The sequence below is a fragment of the Pelobates fuscus genome, chromosome 13 (genome assembly GCF_036172605.1).
Source record: "Pelobates fuscus isolate aPelFus1 chromosome 13, aPelFus1.pri, whole genome shotgun sequence".
Taxonomy (NCBI): Eukaryota; Metazoa; Chordata; class Amphibia; order Anura; family Pelobatidae; genus Pelobates; species Pelobates fuscus.
The window spans coordinates 36,219,873-36,239,846 of NC_086329.1; the positions used below are offsets into that span (position 1 = coordinate 36,219,873).

Consider the following 19,974-nt stretch of genomic DNA (forward strand, 5'->3'; position numbering starts at 1 on the left):
CGGCACCCTCCCCACCCCCCACAAAAGCGCAGTTTTACATTTTACAAGGCCACTTAAAATCACCTATCTTGGGAGGGCGGAGCCTGACCATCGAGTGGAGCAGATGTGCGGTGCTTGGGCTCCTGCATGTTAGGCCAAATTGAGGGTTTTAGCCGGCTTTCCACATGGTGGAACTGAATTCCCATATTTGTTTGCTTAGATAGGTGATTTTAAATAGCCTTGTAACATTTAAACTTTGGTTTTGTGTGTGCGCTGTTCCTTTAAATGTATTTTATATACATTTTGATCTTTACAGAAGTACCGTTTCTTAGAAATGCATGTTCTGAGTGTGCCCCCAATTCACATTTTTTTTTTACCTCCATGCACTATAACAACTTCATTCTGGTTTAGTTGTTATGGTGCACAGAGTGTTCCTTCAAGGTGTCATTTTAGTCAGACAATGACAGATAGTAACTCTTTACAATTTAGTATGAAAAGCAGGTATTACTTAGTGTTCCCTACTATTCTTTATTGGAGACATGAAACATTTACGTAATTACGATTAAATCGTTAAAAATTAAGTTTTGCAACATGGAAATGGACAGTAATTTCTAAAGATAGCAACAGCCATTTTAACAATTACAGACTTGCCAATAAATTATTGCAACAAGCATAGAAACAAGCTCTTACTGGGCAGCAGCCTCAAATGTGTTAATTTATGGAATATTACACAATTTTAAGCAGGGTTCCGAGAACAGAACAGTAAGCTCATCTTTCCTAAATTAAATGTTATTGTGATCCACCAGCAAACGCATGGACATTGAGTGCATAATGTTTTGTGCATGAAAATAAATCTAAATTACAATGAATTTCTGTGGCTCAAAACATTTTTAAATTAATAAATACCACTCACTAACTGATAATGCCGCACTAAATGACAAAACATTCAAAAGCACAGATTACGTAAAATGGCTCCTAGTTCTAAATACAGCTACTAGTGTCATTCTAAAATCATGTGGATGCCCAGAGGCAGAGCTTATCTGGTAATTTTTAACATTGGCATGTTTTCATATCATAACCAACTTGCACAACCTTCAATGACCTTGAATTAGCATGTAGCAAGCCGCATGTCTAACAGCCCAAGAGGAGTGCTTAGGATTCTGCTTCTGCTAAAAGAGAACCAGATACATCAAAATAAAATTAATTAGTATGTAGACTGACATTTATTTTTTTCAAGCAATAAAATGAGGTATTCCTGGGTAAACTGATCAAAGTGCTAGAGGGCCTAGCAGTATGTAATTTATCATGAGAAAGCCTGTGCATATTATATGTCCATATCTATTTATGCTGTCTTATGATAAATAATTCTTGTCATTCTCCCGCTCCAATATTCAAGCAACTTTGCATATGAAAGAGAGATTATGTGATATAATGCATCCATCAGAACAGGGGTGTCTAAACTCACCCTTTAAATGTTGTTGGTGACAGATAATTGTAGATTATGCTAGCTTTAGTGTACCTATAATCTTAATTTTATTAATGACAGGAGGCGAGTATTTGCTTAAGTCTCTCTTTACTAGAACTTCACAGCAGCACAGAAAAAACAACCAATCAGAAAAAAGTTAGGTACTATAAAACTCCCCTCCCCATGCATCATTCCCTCTTTCAAGCTGCGACAAAACAGAATAAAAGGCAGAGAACATCATGGGGAAGAAACGAAGTCCTAGATACGATGAATATAACGATATCCACCATCCGAGAGTAACCGTCAAACTAGATAGTGTTGATGGACTGTAAACTGAAACGAGAGAAAAACAGAATCGAACAGGTTGATTATCCAATTAAATGTACTCAGAATAAACATGTAGGTACCCAATATAGCAACCAAAATTAACCTTAATATGTAGATATCCCAACCGTACTTATGAAAAAAACACAGACATAATGAACAAGCGACAGGAATCAGAGACAACAAACAGAGTTGCATACGTACCTGATAATCTAAACTATAACATTAAACAAGGGAGGGACAAGAATGGGTGGGAAATACTCGCCTCCTGTCATTAATAAAATTAAGATTATAGGTACACTAAAGCTAGCATAATCTACAATTTTATAACATGACAGGAGGCTTCGTATTTGCTGTTTCAACGCTCAATTCACCAATCCAACGCTGTTTGTGTCGCTGGTATCTATTGCAGGAAATATCAGAGTAATCCTAATTGGACATTCCAAGTTCGATAATTGACAGTAGACGGATAAAAGAAAATGCCAGCCGACGAAGCATCTCAATTACGGAAAAAAGTACCATCCGCTGGTAAATCCATTGTATGTGGTTGCGACTTGTTTCCTAGCAGCCGGTCCATGAGCTGGCAAGCTGACCTATCAGCCACCTTCCTGTAGTTTTAATATCAAAGGTCAAGTTCGGACTTGGGGACGCGAGAAGAAACTGTCACCGTCCCAACTCATGATCCGTAAGGCGGTTTCTCCGATCGTGCCAGGGATATTCGGCGATGCGGTCTTGCAGGTAGATCTCCAATTTCAAGGAATGCGCCCAAGTCCACTACCAAAATCGTATTAGAAACCGAGGAGGAACTTTCGTTCCTTCCTGTCCTACCCGGTGATATGTCTCATCCGAGAATAATATCATAATGCAGGCAAGAGCGTGGCCAAACTAGCCGTATTCTAAGTGATTCTAAGATTCCAAATGGACTGAGTAAAACCTTGGGCGCAGTAGAGAAAGACTCCAAAGGACGTCCATTCAGGGTTCCGAACTGAACTTGTGTGGAAGGACGGTGGTCGACTATACTGGGGATAGCGAATCCCGGAAACCTTCAAAGGAAGGGAAAAGCCAACCGGAACGCAGATTTCCATCCAGCAATGCCCTCGTCAAAGAGTGAAAGATGTCTGTAGGAGTCGGGGTACACCAGGTACCTCCGTAAAGTCTCATAGATCCCCTCGACAGTAGTTGAAAAAAAAAAGGGGGGTAGCGCGAATCCAAAAACAGACGGCTCCCGTGAGGGATGAATAGAGTATAGACGAAGGGTCCTCCATCTCCGAACCATGTTCACCAGGTATGCGCTCCGATTTTATCCCAAGATCGTAAAGACCGGAGAAGTCAAGACAAACGAGGATTCCTGATTTACCATATGACCCATACGTACGGTTTTACCTTCAGACCGGGCAATAGTCCTTCCTTAATGTTGTTACCCGAGCAAGGCGGTGCCTGTTTGCTCCATGAAGGTCTCCGTATCTCCCGACATCTTGACATGGGGGAAACTTTCTGCTCAGTTTGCTAGTAATGGTCTGGATATCTAAAACAGAAAGCAAACTCTGTATTATATGGTGCCGAATATGCCAAAAACCTGCACTCTCAAAATACCGGAGGACCATCCGTTAGTGTACCATCTCCAGGAGTGTGTGTAAATAAATGGGAGACTCCCCCCGTTATACCTCTGAGTATTTCTCGTGTGTTTTACAGCAGCCCGGATCCAGTAGATCCATCACGGGAGATAGAATAGAGGGATCTAGTCCAAACATGTAATACTTGCATGACCAGGCAGTCCTCTAGGACGAAGCCAGTAGCGTGGATGGCAGCTCTAATTGAATTCCGGAGGGACGCCCCTCTATGTAGTCATCAATGTCTTGCACAGGCACAAGCCTGTGTGATGAACAAATGGCCGGTACTGTAGAGCGTCGAGTGCATGAAAGAGCCGCGCTCTCTACTACTGTGATCGCATACCGTGAGAGCGTCCGGGTGCTAGCCTGAGCGGGCCGCACCCATTAGTAACCAAAAGCAGAGTCTACATCCGAGACCGGTTCTCTCTATGAGAATGGGTCCACCCAACTTGTACTTTGTATCCAGCCCAGTATCTGGTTGATGACGAGTGAGGGACTGCGCCCTCTAATAACAAATCAGTATCCGGTTCCGTATGAGAGGATACGCCCACTGCTCCTGAAAATAAATATACTCGGATCGAGGTGATGGAGGGCCGCACCCTCCTGTGGTGCAAACTAGAGTCCCTAGAGATTCAGGGTGACCAAAACCGTAGGGCGCACCAATTACAAATGTCAGCATAAGGCTGAGGGCAATCTGGGAAACAAGGAATGGAAAACTATCAACCGACTATCCGGATCCCGTGCGCGCGCGCACGGGGTCCTGGTAGGCTGTTGGTAGTCCGAGGAAAGCTGGAGACGTTCTCCGCAATCCACGAGTGCCCGGGAGGTCGGAGGAGACCAAGTCAGGCCTCACGACGACCCGAGCGAATAGGAAAAGGAAGTCATGAAAAAAACAAAACAAAACAAAAAAGCAACAATAAACGAAGATAAGAGAAAATACACCCATTCTATCTCGGATAGAATGTAAACAGCAGGCCGGAAGGTAAGAAAAGTAAATCCCACTGGACAGGGCCAGGAGCTAACCTAACGCAGGAAAAAACTACCGAACATATAGGGACTCCGGGAGGCATATACAGAGTAGATGGTAAAGACAAGGGAAAAACACAGCTTTCTCCTGAAGGAGTCTGAATACCGGTCCCTGCCGGTGCGAAGTTCTCCTTGGAGACGTGCAGTCGCCGGTTTGGAGTAAACCGTGGATGTGTCCGGGGTCTTCATAAGAAACTTTGCCCTTCAGGCATGAGGTTTAGGGCCTTCACCCTTCCCGCCATATTCAGATGGCCGTATACTGGTGTCCTCTCGAACACTATGGCAATGGTGTTTGCCCGGACACCTGCCTATCTCTATGTCACTGGTGTGCACTGGGTTTTCCTCAGTGATATTACCCCAGGCCTGCGGCCAAAAGGGGTTCAGTACCAATAGCGTAGGCCCGTCCTTAGGGCATAGTCTCAGCAGGTCAAACGAATGGACACAGAAAGGTTAGCCAAGCAAATAGTCACAGGCATAGCCGGCCATCCAAGTAGGCACCGACATAGCAGGCTATCCAATGGGGCACAGACATAGCAGGCCATTTTATTGGGCACATGTATTGCAGGCCAATCTTATGGGCACAGACATAGCAGGCCAATCTTATGGGCACAGACATAGCAGGCCAATCTTATGGGCACAGACATAGCAGGCCAATCTTATGGGCACAGACACAGCAGGCCAATCTTATGGGCACAGACACAGCAGGCCAATCTTATGGGCACAGACACAGCAGGCCAATCTTATGGGCACAGACACAGCAGGCCAATCTTATGGGCACAGACACAGCAGGCCAATCTTATGGGCACAGACACAGCAGGCCAATCTTATGGGCACAGACATAGCAGGCCGTTCTTATGGGCACAGACATAGCAGGCCAATCAATGGGGCACAGACATTGCAGGGCATACCCCAGTGTTGTATTCCGACAATAGCAGGGGGTCAATCTGTGTAGAGCCCCCTATATGTGTAATGAAAACCAGGGAACCTAGGGTGAAATAACTCCAATATGCAAACCCCCCTAGGCAGAGGTAATGTGTCTACAGATATACAGGAAACTGTTAGACCTTAATGCTTGTGGCCAAAAATAAGGATATCCTGTTGCAGGAAAACTCAGAAGTACAGGGTGTATTGCCTACAGGCTGATCTCCAGCCCTTGAAGAAATATAGAAGTAAAAATATATAATATATATGTTTGATCACATAATTGCTATATGTCTCTATATGGATATGCACCCTGAGCAGGGTGGGAGGTGGTCCTCCCAGACTGCCAGCGAATTAGGTTGGGGTCTGAATACACCCTGCCTATAGATGGGGGAGGAGAAAGCCCCTCCACAGACCTCCGCCAAGAACGGTACTGGCGGGGAAGGAGCTGCGCGTGGGCACACCCCCTGCACACACGCCGTCCGCGGGCGGAGGCGGCCGCAGTGAAGCCTCTACGTAGAGGAAACGATCCGACCACCGGGTACTCGCGCTCACTCGCGAGTACCCCTGCGACCGCGTAGAACACACAGGACCCACGTGGTCCGCGGCGGAGACGGCTGTCGCGAAGCAGCCATGTGGGAAAGAAGATCCGGTCGCCGGGTACTCGTGCTCACTCGCGAGTACCCCTGCGACCGGGTAAAACACACGGGACCCACGGGGGGGGGGGGACGGCTGCAGCGAAGCAGCCACGTGGGAAAGAAGATCCGGCAGCCGGGTGGTCGTGCTCACTCGCGAGCATACCGGCAGCTGGAAAAAACACACTGGGCTGGCGGAGATTAACTCCGCGGTCCCAGATCTCGGGGGACAGAGGAGGCAAATGCTTTGGAGGTAGAAGCAGCGATGATCCGAAGTACAGACACCGAAGAAAAATCGCACAAGGCCTATAACCTACTGCATTTACAGGAAAAAAATCCCATAAGCACAAAACACACTGCATTATAAAAAATAAAATGCCACAAGGCCTATAACCTACTGCATTTACAGGAAAAAATCCCATAAGCACAAAACACACTGCATTATAAAAATAAAATGCCACAAGGCCTATAACCTACTGCATTTACAGGAAAAAATCCCATAAGCACAAAACACACTGCATTATAAAAAATAAAATGCCACAAGGCCTATAACCTACTGCATTTACAGGAAAAAATCCCATAAGCACAAAACACACTGCATTATAAAAAATAAAATGCCACAAGGCCTATAACCTACTGCATTTACAGGAAAAAATCCCATAAGCACAAAACACACTGCATTATAAAAATAAAATGCCACAAGGCCTATAACCTACTGCATTTACAGGAAAAAATCCCATAAGCACAAAACACACTGCATTATAAAAAATAAAATGCCACAAGGCCTATAACCTACTGCATTTACAGGAAAAAATCCCATAAGCACAAAACACACTGCATTATAAAAAATAAAATGCCACAAAGCCTATAACCTACTGCATTTACAGGAAAAAATCCCATAAGCACAAAACACACTGCATTATAAAAAATAAAATGCCACAAGGCCTATAACCTACTGCATTTACAGGAAAAAATCCCATAAGCACAAAACACACTGCATTATAAAAAATAAAATGCCACAAGGCCTATAACCTACTGCATTTACAGGAAAAAATCCCATAAGCACAAAACACACTGCATTATAAAAAATAAAACGCCACAAGGCCTATAACCTACTGCATTTACAGGAAAAAATCCCATAAGCACAAAACACACTGCATTATAAAAAATAAAATGCCACAAGGATAAAACACTGTATATAAAAATAAAATGCCATAAGGATAAAACATACTGCATTATAAAAATAAAATGCCACAAGGCCTATAACCTACTGCATTTACAGGAAAAAATCCCATAAGCACAAAACACACTGCATTATAAAAAATAAAATGCCACAAGGATAAAACACTGTATATAAAAATAAAATGCCATAATGATAAAACATACTGCATTATAAAATAAAATGCCATAAGGATAAAACATACTGCATTATAAACATAGAATGCCATAAGGATAAAAATATTGCATTTACATGAATACAATCCCACATGGATAGAACATACTGCATAATAAGAATAGAATCCCACAAGGATATAACATACTGCATATAAGAATAAAATCCCCTAAGGATTACAACAATACTGCATTTATAAGGCTAAAAGACTGAATATAAGCAATAAAAACCCAAAGCCACCCACTATAAGCAGGAGGCAGTGGTACTCTGACCTGTACTGACTGCAGAGCAGCAAAGAAAGAGGAAATGATGCATGGGGAGGGGAGTTTTATAGTACCTAACTTTTTTCTGATTGGTTGTTTTTTCTGTGCTGCTGTGGAGTTCTAGTAAAGAGAGACTTAAGCAAATACGAAGCCTCCTGTCATGTTATAAAATTGTGCAAGTTGCAGCCCAATACCACGTAGATAATTGCAGAACTTCCCTTTGCAGGAGTTCCAACCGATGTCCAGTGAGCTGCAATGATAATTGGAAGAAGTCCACAGGCGAGATCAAATGATCTTTGGCTGGCCCCTGCAGGACCAGTGCTTCTCAAGTGCTGGCCAAGAGAGGGCGTTCCAAAGTCGGTGGAGAGATCAAAGATCTACCTCATCAGCCTCGCTACCATAATGCTGGAGGGAAGGAGGGAGCAAATTAACTTGGTTTCCACCTGATGCAGATCAAGTTTTCTGCTCCTTTTACTGTATGACAGCATTGCTGCGGGTCACCACATCATCTGATACTTTCCCTGGCACCGGTCAGAAGGAAAAGTCTCTCCAAGGTAATCAACAGGGAGGAGAAAATAAACTTTAGCGTTTATTTTTTTGTTTTTTATTATTTTTGTTTTTATTATTTATCAGCCCCCATCCCCCGTTACAGTCTTTATCCCCCAACACTACAGCAACTATTTCCCTCAAATATTACCATCCCATCACCCGACATTCTAGAACACTTATCTCCCTTATACTTTACAGCCACAATCCCCCTTATACAACAATCCCTATCTGCTCCATACACAATAGCTAATATGCACCTAATACACTACAGCCCTTATCTCCACACATACAACATCCACTATCCCCCCACACTCTACAGCCCTTATTACCCATATACTACAGCCTCAATCTCCCCATACACTACAGCTCCTACACCTATTTCGGGAAACTGCAATGTTTTCATGGCAGGGATAAGTACTCCTCTAGTGGCTGTCAGTACAGGGCTGATAGGGATTTGTATTCCTAAAGTTCAGTATGTCTATATGGCACTCACAAGCGAGGAAACTATGTCTGTCCTCCTTCCCGACCCCACTATTGCCATTAGTGTACAACACTGACTTTGAACCGGGGATAAGACCAGGTAACCTTCGCTGTGTCCTTCCACAAGAAATACCCAGAATCCGAGACATTACTGCGAATGGGAAAACCCTTCCCCTGCAGACGCTCACAGGCACACCCACCCCCACCTTCATGACTGACTTTAGATACACCCAAATTAAGAACTATGTCACCGCAATATCACATCGCCCTGATATCTATAGAGACCTCACACCATTTGAACAAGTATGTCAGGAACCGAATCCATATACTTGATGATACAACAACAGCAGAGACTCCCCCTTTCATGTCCAAATGGGAAACCGCCATCGGGGAAACACTCACGGAGAACCAATGGCACAAGATCTGCGACTTGGTGCACCACTGCGCAATTTCTAGTAAAACCAAGGAAGCGGTCTATAAGGATCTCATGCAATGGTACCTGACACCAGAACGCCTGCAGAGAATCCTTCTTACACATATGGTGGGAATGCCCGATCATAGTACCGTTCTGGGGAAAAATAGCCTCCATAGTGGCCCTGTTCACAGATAACGCGCCACCCTTCCGGCCAGCCCCCTACCTTCTGCACCACACGACATCCCCCACATCCCGCTACAAACGCTCCCTGACCATTCGCATCCTTAACGTCTCAAAACATATAATACCCTTGTACTGGAAAAAGGACACGGCCCCAACGCTGACCCTTTGGTATAACAAAATGGAAGAGTTACGGGTCATGGAGGAGCTGTGGTACGCAGCCCAAGACCAAGCACAGACGCACACGGACATATGGGCACCCTGGCTGGTGCGTGCGGGCACGGAGGAGTTCCGGACCAGGAATCGGGGGGAAGTTGGGGCCCGGGGGGGGGGGGGAGGCTTGCCGCAGCTGATGGTCCCCAGTACGAGCCACCGGGAGGCGGGTTAGATGATCCGCACCCGTTTTCATACCACATTCTCCCCTTACATTGCCTCTCATTCCCACTTCACCTTCTTCCCTCTCATCCTCTTCTTTGCGGGGCCTGTGCCCTGGGGCTCAGGTCTTGGTCTTTCAACCTTTTGGTAGATAGCTCCCTGATACTGTGGAAATTAGGGAGCTATCTACTAAGCGGCTGCAAGATGCAGCCATGATCGGATCGGAATTTAATTCATTCTAATGAAATTTTGAACCGAACAAAGTCCCGAATTTCGTCCTAACACAAATGGACAAACTGCTCAAATTCGGTTAGGACGAAATTCGGTAGTTTTGCCGGCGTTTGGAATAAGGAAAGGAGGCATCGCAAGAACATGGAGGAAAGGTGAGAATTGGGGGGAAATTTCTCTGACCACAGGAAACGGAGCACACTTTGCTCCTCCGCTGGTCATAGATGGTCAAGCGTAGGAAACTTCCATAAGACAAAGTAGTCCTACTTTGTCTTATGTTTTAAAGAAAACTAGAGCAGACAGGAAGAAATGAAAAACAGATCCTGACAGAGGGAGCGATTAAAGAAAGGTAAGTTCGGCATGACAGTGCCGCTTTAAGTGTTTTGCATGCAATCCTAAGGTGATATATGCCAGTTTTTGTCAATATCAACTTTTGAGATGGTTATTGTCACTGCTTGGCCTCCCTTTTGGCTATTAGGCCACTGTAGGTAGAAAAACCTGAAGAAGTGAGTTCACAGGGGTTTATATCTTAAAGGATCACTATAGGGTCAGGAACACAAACATGTATTCCTGACACTATAGTGTTAAAACCACCATCTAGCCCCCCTGGGCCCCTCATGCCTCCCTAAAAATTGCTAAGTCTTACTTTTATTCAAGCCTGAAGCTGTAGATCTGCATGCTGTTTGACTCAGAATAGTCATTAGTCAAAACCTGTCTGTTGACATCATCAGAAGTGGTGGCCTGATCCAATCACAATGCTTCCCCATAGGATTGGCTGAGACTGACAAGAAGGCAGATCAGGGGCAGAGCCAGCATGATTCAAACACAGCCCTGGCCAATCAGCATCTGCTCATAGAGATGAATTGAATCAATGAATCTCTATGAGGAAAGTTCAGTGTCTGCATGCAGAGGGAGGAGACACTACATGTTTAGATGCATTTTAGGTAGCCATGACCCAGGAAGGATCTCTAACAGCCATCTGAGGAGTGGCCAGTGACGTTATCACTAGGCTTTGCTGTAAACACTGTCTTTTCTCTGAAAAGACAGTGTTTACAGCAAAAAGCTTGAAGGGAATGATTCTACTCACCAGAACAAATTCAATAAGCTGTAGTTGTTCTGGTGACTATAGTGTCCCTTTAAATAATCATAGCTCCACACAAGGCAGTTCCTTCCATAAAGATATCAGTTTCTATGGTATTGACCACAAAAATGAGCAGTGTTTTACAATATGATTGCTATCTGTGAGTGCATCTGTCGTGAGCAGGTTTCTTAGGAAACAGGATTATGGAAGGTGAAACAAAATGCATAGTTACTGTTCTTTAATAATAAAACAAAGATTTATGTAGCCATGTATGAAACGGGAAACGCAAGGAAAGTGAAGAGATTATTTAAAACTTGATCATGGCAATCTGTCTTTACTTGTGCAGCAGATGTGGATCGAGGGGACATGCAAGTAAGAGTCATAGACGCAAATCAGTAAAGCAAGGTGAAGCGTTCCTAAAAATAGGAAAATATATGTTAACCCTTGCCTCACTGTACATTTTTTCCTCCAATTTGAGGCGATATCATTAGGTTGATTTGATTGTGTCCGTCTACAATGTGATTTGATTAATGGGGCAATGATAGAAATCACAGACCATTTATAGACCTTTTACTGTGTGAGCTAGAGCAAGTACGCCTGGCGATCACTCTCCCCCTGTTCATTTACTGTGCAAGCTCTGGGGAGGGAAAACCAGACACTCCTTATAAATCATGTATTATTACTCATTACTCTGCAGAACAACAACAGGAGCTACCACTGGTAAAAATGTTTCCTGTCTCCTCGCACTTAATCACAGGGACTCTGGAACCCTCACTAATAACCTGATAGGTGGAGGAGAAACTGTCACTTAAAGGGACGGTGCAATATTTCATAGATGATTGTATGTATTCCCAATGCAGATGCACAATATTTTTTTTTTTTAACATTTTGATATCTATTGACTAATATGTTCGATATTATTTAATTGACAAAATTCCGATAGTGGCCATGGAACATCCCATTTGGTTTACAGCTTTTTTCAGTAAATGTTTGAATGATTTATGTTGTGCATGTGAGTTTATACTACAGTGTGACTTATTTTAAATGGTCCACACCCCACATAAATGTTTGTCCGGGTCTATTTATGCCCCCTCGAAATGGCAGACCGCACACCGTTTAACAATAACTTTGTTTTTATGACAGCAATGAATGTACCTGTAATGTTTGAATAAAGCCGAGCTTGAGAATTAAATCTGGACCTAATTCTTGTCCTATTTCAAACACTACATCGGCACAATATCTCCAAGTAGATCATCAATTGCCTTCAATATTCTACGCATAAAAATGCCATCAAAACAGCAATACAATAAACAAAATGTGTGTTTACCTAAGTAACTAATCTTTAAACTGTGATATATGATCAACAGCATCAGTTAAATAAGCCATGTGGGTAATCTACGAAAACAGCAGCTATGGATAATAGTTTCTGACTTTGGTCACTCTACAAAGTATTTGACCAGTACATTTTTTACTACCCCTTACTGTTTGATGGTTTATATTAAATAATAAGTATTTTAATCACAATGAACAATAAATTGGAGAATAGTGTATCTGACACTGGGAGAGAACAGCATGTGCCTGTACTACATAGCAGCCAGAGGGTATATGAAGATGAGAGGCACGAGTAAAAAGACCAAAGGGTCAAAAAACAAAAAAGAATTTATTGTATACTAAATAGTATAATTAAAATAAATGACAACAATAACCCAAACGTGCAAAAACAAAAGGTGCTGAATCAAAAAAAATCGCTAAAAACAGAACAGCTACAATGTAATAAAACTTGAATGGACTCCAATGTCTTGAATGATATAGAGGTAGTGAGCTACAGCACACGTCTGTGCTGTTGGGGAAGACCTTTAGCTAGTGGTAGCCATAATAATAGGAGAGTGATAGAAATGTAAGAGGATGGTCTAAGTGCAGAGAGTATGATAACGGATAGCTCAAAGAACTGACTGCGCTAGTGTAATAAGAGTCCGCAGCTCCTGACATGTATGAGATGTATAATGCCTAATGATGATAACTCAGATCTACATGTATAATAAAGGAGCCTGCAAACGTACAATTGCTGTATGCTGATGAGAGTCAAGGCCAATATAACAAAGAGTGCTGCAATAATAATACTGGCGGATCTTAAACTGTGCCGCTAGTAATAAAAGATCTAGTGGCATACAGTAATACAAGTACACAGCCGTGACAAAATATAACTGATAGAGGCTACATTAACTAATTAGCTGAGATACTAGGTAATTGGTTCAAGGAGCTGTCAGTGGTAAATTAAAAATAATAAAAAATATATATGGAGATCTCAGGTACAGGTATACCAATAGAGCCTGTAAGCATAGGAATTCTCTATACTGTTGAGAATTCCAGTGCTCTATAATAATAAAATAGCCGGTCAAAATCTGTGCCTGCTGATTATAAATAATCACATTTGTGCTATAATAATGATAGAAATAGCTGAAAAAGAAGGAGTAGCACAGATAGGACAGGGCTAAAATAGTTAACAGGTATCAAAAGGTATAAAGGTGGCAAAGTGGAGACTATGGTGCTGTGAGAAGAGCAACACGCTAGTAATTAGCCTCTATGCCTACAAAAAAAAGGGGGGGGGGGAAGGGAGGAAAGTAACAGGTCTCTGCTGTCTGGATAGTTGTAACGAAAATGTGGAAAAATACTATGAATAGCAAGCTGCACTATCGCTATTACACTCAGCTAGTGGTTCTCTCAATTAGATTGATTCTCATTGTAGTTTGTTGTTTGTTTTTCGTCTCTCTTTTTTTCATACCCTATTAATAGCTACCATACTACTTTGTTACATAAGCATCTCTTGTTATTAATATATTTACATTTGATCACTAACACAAGTTTTACTCTTTTCCTCTCTATATCTCATGTTTAACTTTACATCTGGTTTGTTACCCTCAAGGGGTTAATCTCAGTTCTTCCTTGCGGCTCGGTAAGCGCCGTATCCACCTTCCTATGACGTCACCATATTTTAGCCAATCATTAGCTACTTACCTGGTCCAATCAACATCGACCTCGTCCTTTTTAAACTCGGCATTCCTCACAGTCCGGTTCCCCTCTGACGAGCTAAGCGGGCAAAACGCACACGTCAGGGGATTCACACATGCCGTCCTTCTATTAGAATGTTAACAGCTACTCTAATCGTCTTGTTCTTTATTTAGCTTCTCCTTGAGCCAGGTTAGACCTAGGTGCCCTTGAAGCTTTTTTTTTGTTTTGTTTATGTGGTTTGAGAGTTTCTCAGAAAATGTAGTTCAAGGTTCATCATCATCACTAGTATATACACATTCTGAGTCTTTGTACTCTTTTTGCTTCAGGCATTTTGCTAGGAACATAGTGGAATCTACACTTGAAGCTGGGAATCCAGACCCTGCGTGGCCTAAGATCAAACAGAATGTTTACTATATCTGATAATTAATTATTAACTTCGATCATAAATTATATTAATATTTTTCAGACCGCATAAAAACAGCCTTCTCTGACAGCAAAATAACAATGTTTGGCTAATCAAAAGTGCCCTGAAATAGCATAAAGCTGTTTAACCCCTTAAGGACAAAAAGGGCAAAAGCTATACTTTTCTAAGCATTATAATTGGAATTAAGTGGCTTATGTGGAAGTGGATGAGTTTAGGCTACGATTAGCCAAAATGGCTGTGGAGACAAACTAGTACAGCGCTACGGAATGCGATGGCGCTCTATAAATAATAAAATAATAACAAAAATAATACTAATTAGGGGATTTTTCTAAATTCTAAACTCTAGTGAATTGAAACCATAAAGACAAAATACAGACTAAATTAACCAAGCTGAACATCTTTCCATATTAACTATTTATTTTTTCTAAAATTTTTCATTTTTGAAGTGCAGTGATACAGCATGAGAATTTCAATACAGTAGAACGTCAGTAAAAGATAGACAAATATTGCTTATAGAACAACAGCTGACTTACTTTTAAAATTGTATATGTCATCAAGAGTACAGTTCTAACCGGTTATGACAGGAGGGTCAGTGCTATACAATAAAACTGTGGAAACTAACATGAGCCAGATTAACTATTTTTGTCTACATTTTATTATTAAGGTTTTATTTGGCTACAATTTAATGTTTAGCAAATAAACCAAATCACGCTACGTGTGTTCACCGACACACTGATGTGTTGAACGTTGTGGAACATACTGAATGTTTTGAGCTACATTTATAAGAACTATATTTATGAAGACCTGATACTAAATATGAGAAGCATGTATATGGTTTCTTCGAGTAATTAATTTAACAAGCATTTTATCACTGCACAAAACATTTTACTGTGAATCTCGGTGGCAATATCTTCCTGCACAAGTGGTTGTTAAACCTGATTTATTTTGTATGATTTATATTTTACATAAAAAAAAAAGTTAAAACATGTTTACATGCTTTACAGACAGTAAAGCATTTAAGGCTCCAAAGATGCTTTATCTTTTATAAGAATATATGTGTAAATTAAAGTAAAACATTAAATATAAAAAAATATCTATTTTAAAACATATTTAATATACATTTAAATGTACAATTTTATCTTGTGAATAAATATCTAGTTTATGTTAAAATATTTTCTGTTTCATGCACACCCAGAATGTTAGAGTGCTCTTTAATTCTAAGGGTGGATTTAAAGGTTTCTCCAGGGACTATGAACACTTCAGTGATTTGAGGTGGTCATGTTGCCTGGAGTCTGTATGTGCTGTGTTTGGAAGTGAAAGGCTGCATATAAGCAGTTCTACCCCTTTGCTGCTGGAGGGGTAACTCCACCTCCGGCAGCGTCATGGGTTGTTACCAACCAGCCCAGGTTTGTTCAGGGCTGGCTAATGTCATCTCTGTGCAGATGCACAAATACTCATTTATTGGCTGACCTTTTTAGCCAAAACAATGAATGGCAGGATCAACATCCGACATCTGCAGCTCTGCAGAACCTGGATGTCGTAAACTCTGCTTCACAGAAGACCAGGGGCACAGTGGGACCAAATAAGAGAGCAAACAGTTGTAACTTTCTAAGGCTAAGCCTTTGCTTTTATTAAAGGAACACTGATACAATACAACGATACAAACAAACATGTATTTCTGTTACTATAGCTGTAATATAACTATGTAGCCCCTCATCCCATCTGTCTCTACTGTAAAGGGGAGTTTATATTGGTATACCCCCCCAGCCCTTTATATTTGTATTCCACCAACCTCTTCATTAATAAATTCACTTTTTTTCTAATCTACAAAACATCCTTTATAACTATATATAGAACTATATATCTTCACAAGCATAAAACAACCGAGCGACTGCTGAATCCACTATAAATGTATCTATATATTTTGCTACGTGTATGCAAAGCAAATGTATATACTAGCAGATATTTTAAAAATTGAATATGCGATTCATGTCTGGCTTTACAGAACTAACAGACTGCAAGATTCAAGTTCCAGGCATATTCTGTATCCTGTCCCAAAAGCATAGAATTACTAGTACTAGTATATATTATTTATAGATCATCAAAATATTCCATACCTTTGGACAATATCGGTCATCCTCGAACTGATAGCATTGGAACATTTGAAGGAACACTATAGTGTTAGGAATACAAAACTGTATTCCTATCATTTATTTTATTATCAATTTCTTTGTGTGAATATTTTTATAACAGAAATTTGGTGGTTGTTTATTACAATTATTTATATAGAGCCAACGTGTTCCACAGCGCTGTACAATAGGTAAACAAGACAAACACTAAAAATTGTAATCTTATTGTGCACACACAATCTAGAGAGAGTTTTAAACTTGGTGTTTGTATTTGTCACGGGAGATGGGACTCCTCATACGTGTTCCCTTCATTATACTTTGTATCGTCTAATGTTTCCCTGCATTCAAATGAAATTGTTCTCTTCTGTTCGGTTACCGAACAGATTCTGTTCGCAAATCATGTGTAGGCTTGATTGGAAGATTGTGCTTGTCCCATTCTAAATATGATAAAATGAGGCTTGAGTATTAATTTGTGGATAGGTATTAATGTCTCTTTTGGATGTGATATTGGAATACAAGGCTTTTTCATATCAAAGGACTCCTTATCTAAGAGGGAATCAAGACATATGGCAAAATAGAGAGTTAGTTACTGAAACCAGACTTCCAGGCCACTTACGTGTGACTTCTCACACCTTAAAGAGTAGCTCTGCTGGGGTCCCAGCTTCAAAGCGGAATTTAGGTTGTACGCTCTGACCTCCGATACAATCAAATTAACCCCTTTTGAAATTGACAATACTACCTTTACCAGGCAGCCAGTTCATATATGCATGAACATAACTTTTATTTTACCAAACCGATCTGTGCGCTTTGTGGATATGTTGTGCGCTCAGATTGGGACAATTTGGGAATATAATTTTTGTGGGGTTCCGATGCTGTAGTCATGTATTTTTGTGATATGTAACAATTGTATGTAAGTTTTCCTATTTGAGAGATAATTGGATTCGCTTAAATGGAGCTCAATTATCTTTTAAACACAATGCCTTGTGGAAGGAAACCCCAGTGATTTTGTATTAGAAACCCCATGCTAGGGGCACTGCATAAAAAGAGTGTAGCCTAATAAAGTTCAGATTGCTGCTTTTACCCAATACGACTGGTTGTGTCCATTATATCAGGGACACTCTACACAAAGGGAGTACTTTCACTATATTCAGCACCTCTGGAATTAGGACTAGTGGAGGATTGAAGGACTAACAGCAATAGACTTACGAACCCGTGACAGTATTTACTTTCGAAGATATTATACAATAGCGGATATTTTGTACTATTTTCTCTGAGTTATACTAGTATTATATTATAATAATGTCTTTCTATTGGTTTTCACAGCTTCCAGTTATGGGAGGAGCCTTCATGGACTCACCCAATGAGGACTTTGGAACAGAATATTCTTTATTTAATTCTTCTGGCAACGTACATGCTGCTGCCTCTGCCCAGAGCCAGCCAGAGGAACCGTCTCGCTCCTCAAATGACGCCATATTGCTTTGGATTGCTATTATAGCTACAATTGGGAACATTGTGGTTGTGGGAGTTGTATATGCCTTCACTTTCTAAGAGGACTGAAACCACAGGCGTCTGTCTCTGTGAGAGAAGACAAAGTATTTTTTATTAATGTACAGAAGATGTTAAATATTTAAGTGCTGTCAGATCTTAAAAACAAAAAAGACTATTAATCATTTAGTTAAAAAGAAGTAAATTTTCATTGTACAGAGTAAACAAGTTGAAGTGCTTTGTGACCAAATGAGCCATAGCGTAAGTCTTTCTGGCTTGTGTAGGTTATGGAACGGAGCTGTAGGTTAAATAATGAAGAATGTGTGTGGGAAAAAAAAGGAGAGGCCAGAAATTTTCACTAACGCACATGTATACGGCTAAATAAGTGTGGTTTTTACTGTTGACCTTATTTGCTGTTGTCATCATTTTTTAGATGTATGGTCTGTTATTGCAAAAAAAAAAAAAAAAAAATAAGTACGAAACCTATTGAAATTATGCAAATCTCCTATTTGATATTCTCTGAGGGATTTTCATTAGCTGGCTCTCCAGCTGTACGCTACAGGAAAACAAAAAAAAACAAAAGCAAAAACAAACATGTGTCATGGTCTAATTAACTGATTATCTGAGAAATATAACTGTGTAAACAGAGGGTAAACAAATTGCTACTTATCACTAGGCCTTTCGATGCCAGTGGGCACACAATCCAACATGCCAACATTCCCTTTCAGTGCTTGAAGGGTTAATGGAATTTAATTAGTTCTGTGCAGACCTGTAGATTTTTCTAAGGGCTGTTTAAAAAAAAAAAAACACACACACACACACACACAAACAAACCAGGAAACATTGTTCATTTTTATATATTCTTTAATATTTCTGTAGTGTGCTTTAAAAAAACTGAAACAATATTTATGTTTTGTCAACAGAAGTGCTAAGGAATAATAATGTGATTGTAAACATGATAATTTGCATCATAAATGTTTTAGTTAAACAATTTTTTATTTGTTTGTGTCTTCAAACAGGAAAGTAAGCATGTGTGGTTTCTGAGAGGATAGCTTGGATTGAAATTGGTTTATTTATTTATTTTTTACTAATGTACCCAAACAATAGAGGCCATTCCCAAGGGAGGAGACAGTATTAGAATCCAAGTGCTTTTTTTGGTTCCTCAATATCTGCACAGCGGCTAACAGATGTTTTGGTAGCCGAACTAGACATCATTCTAAAGAGGAGCTATTTCTACGTGAGTAAATGGCCATTTCATTTCCGTGCACTTACGTTGTAATTTAGTATAGAACAGGGGCGGCCAAAAGGTAAACCCCCTTCTTTAAAATGCTTTGTGTCACTATACTCTTTATATAGTAATTTGAGACTGAAAAAATGATAGCAGCGACAGATAGCCAGGAGTTAGATGAGTAATATTACAGGATTTTATTCAATAGCAGATCATATTTTCGAATTTCATATTGTAAGGTGACATCATCCTTGAAATTATCCCACATAATGGGCATATAATGTACACAACACCTCTATGTAGTCTGGGGGCTCTAACGTGAGCAGAACCAGAACCAGGAAACACATGTCACATCTGTCCAAGATTAGCAGTAGTTACACTTTGAGTGTCATCTGCTACCATTTTACTGGTGGGAGCTAACGTAACGGCTGATTGGGATTGCAACTCCCACTAATCTCAGGCAGCAGCAGGACAAGTATACAAGCCATTTTTTTTTTTTTATATGCAGTAACCGGAACAAAATATATTCAGCATACAATTATATATAGAGAAACAAAAGATATACATTATAATAAAATATCTGCTCATAATCTGAGGCTCTAATTATGGAGTAATGTAATTTGTTAAGACAAAGTTTTTAATGCAATATTAATCACAAGACTATATGACAGAATGTTAATCTATTTTTATATCAAATTATGCAAATAGAGTAACATTGGTGTATTGGCATTTATATATGTTAAGGGTTATAATTAGGACTAGATCTCACAGCCTC

At 40.6% G+C, this 19,974-nt stretch overlaps 1 protein-coding gene across 1 annotated transcript in view; it reads left to right on the plus strand.

The window, feature by feature from the left end:
• The window catches only part of C13H14orf132 (chromosome 13 C14orf132 homolog), a 52,918-nt gene extending 33,239 nt beyond the window's left edge, over positions 1–19,679 (plus strand). Inside the window, exon 2 of the mRNA XM_063440432.1 lies at positions 17,810–19,679. Coding sequence (XP_063296502.1) covers positions 17,810–18,034 — 225 coding nt within the window. The 3' untranslated portion in view covers positions 18,035–19,679. The remainder of the gene's footprint in view (positions 1–17,809) is intronic.
• The last annotated feature ends 295 nt before the right edge of the window (positions 19,680–19,974 follow it).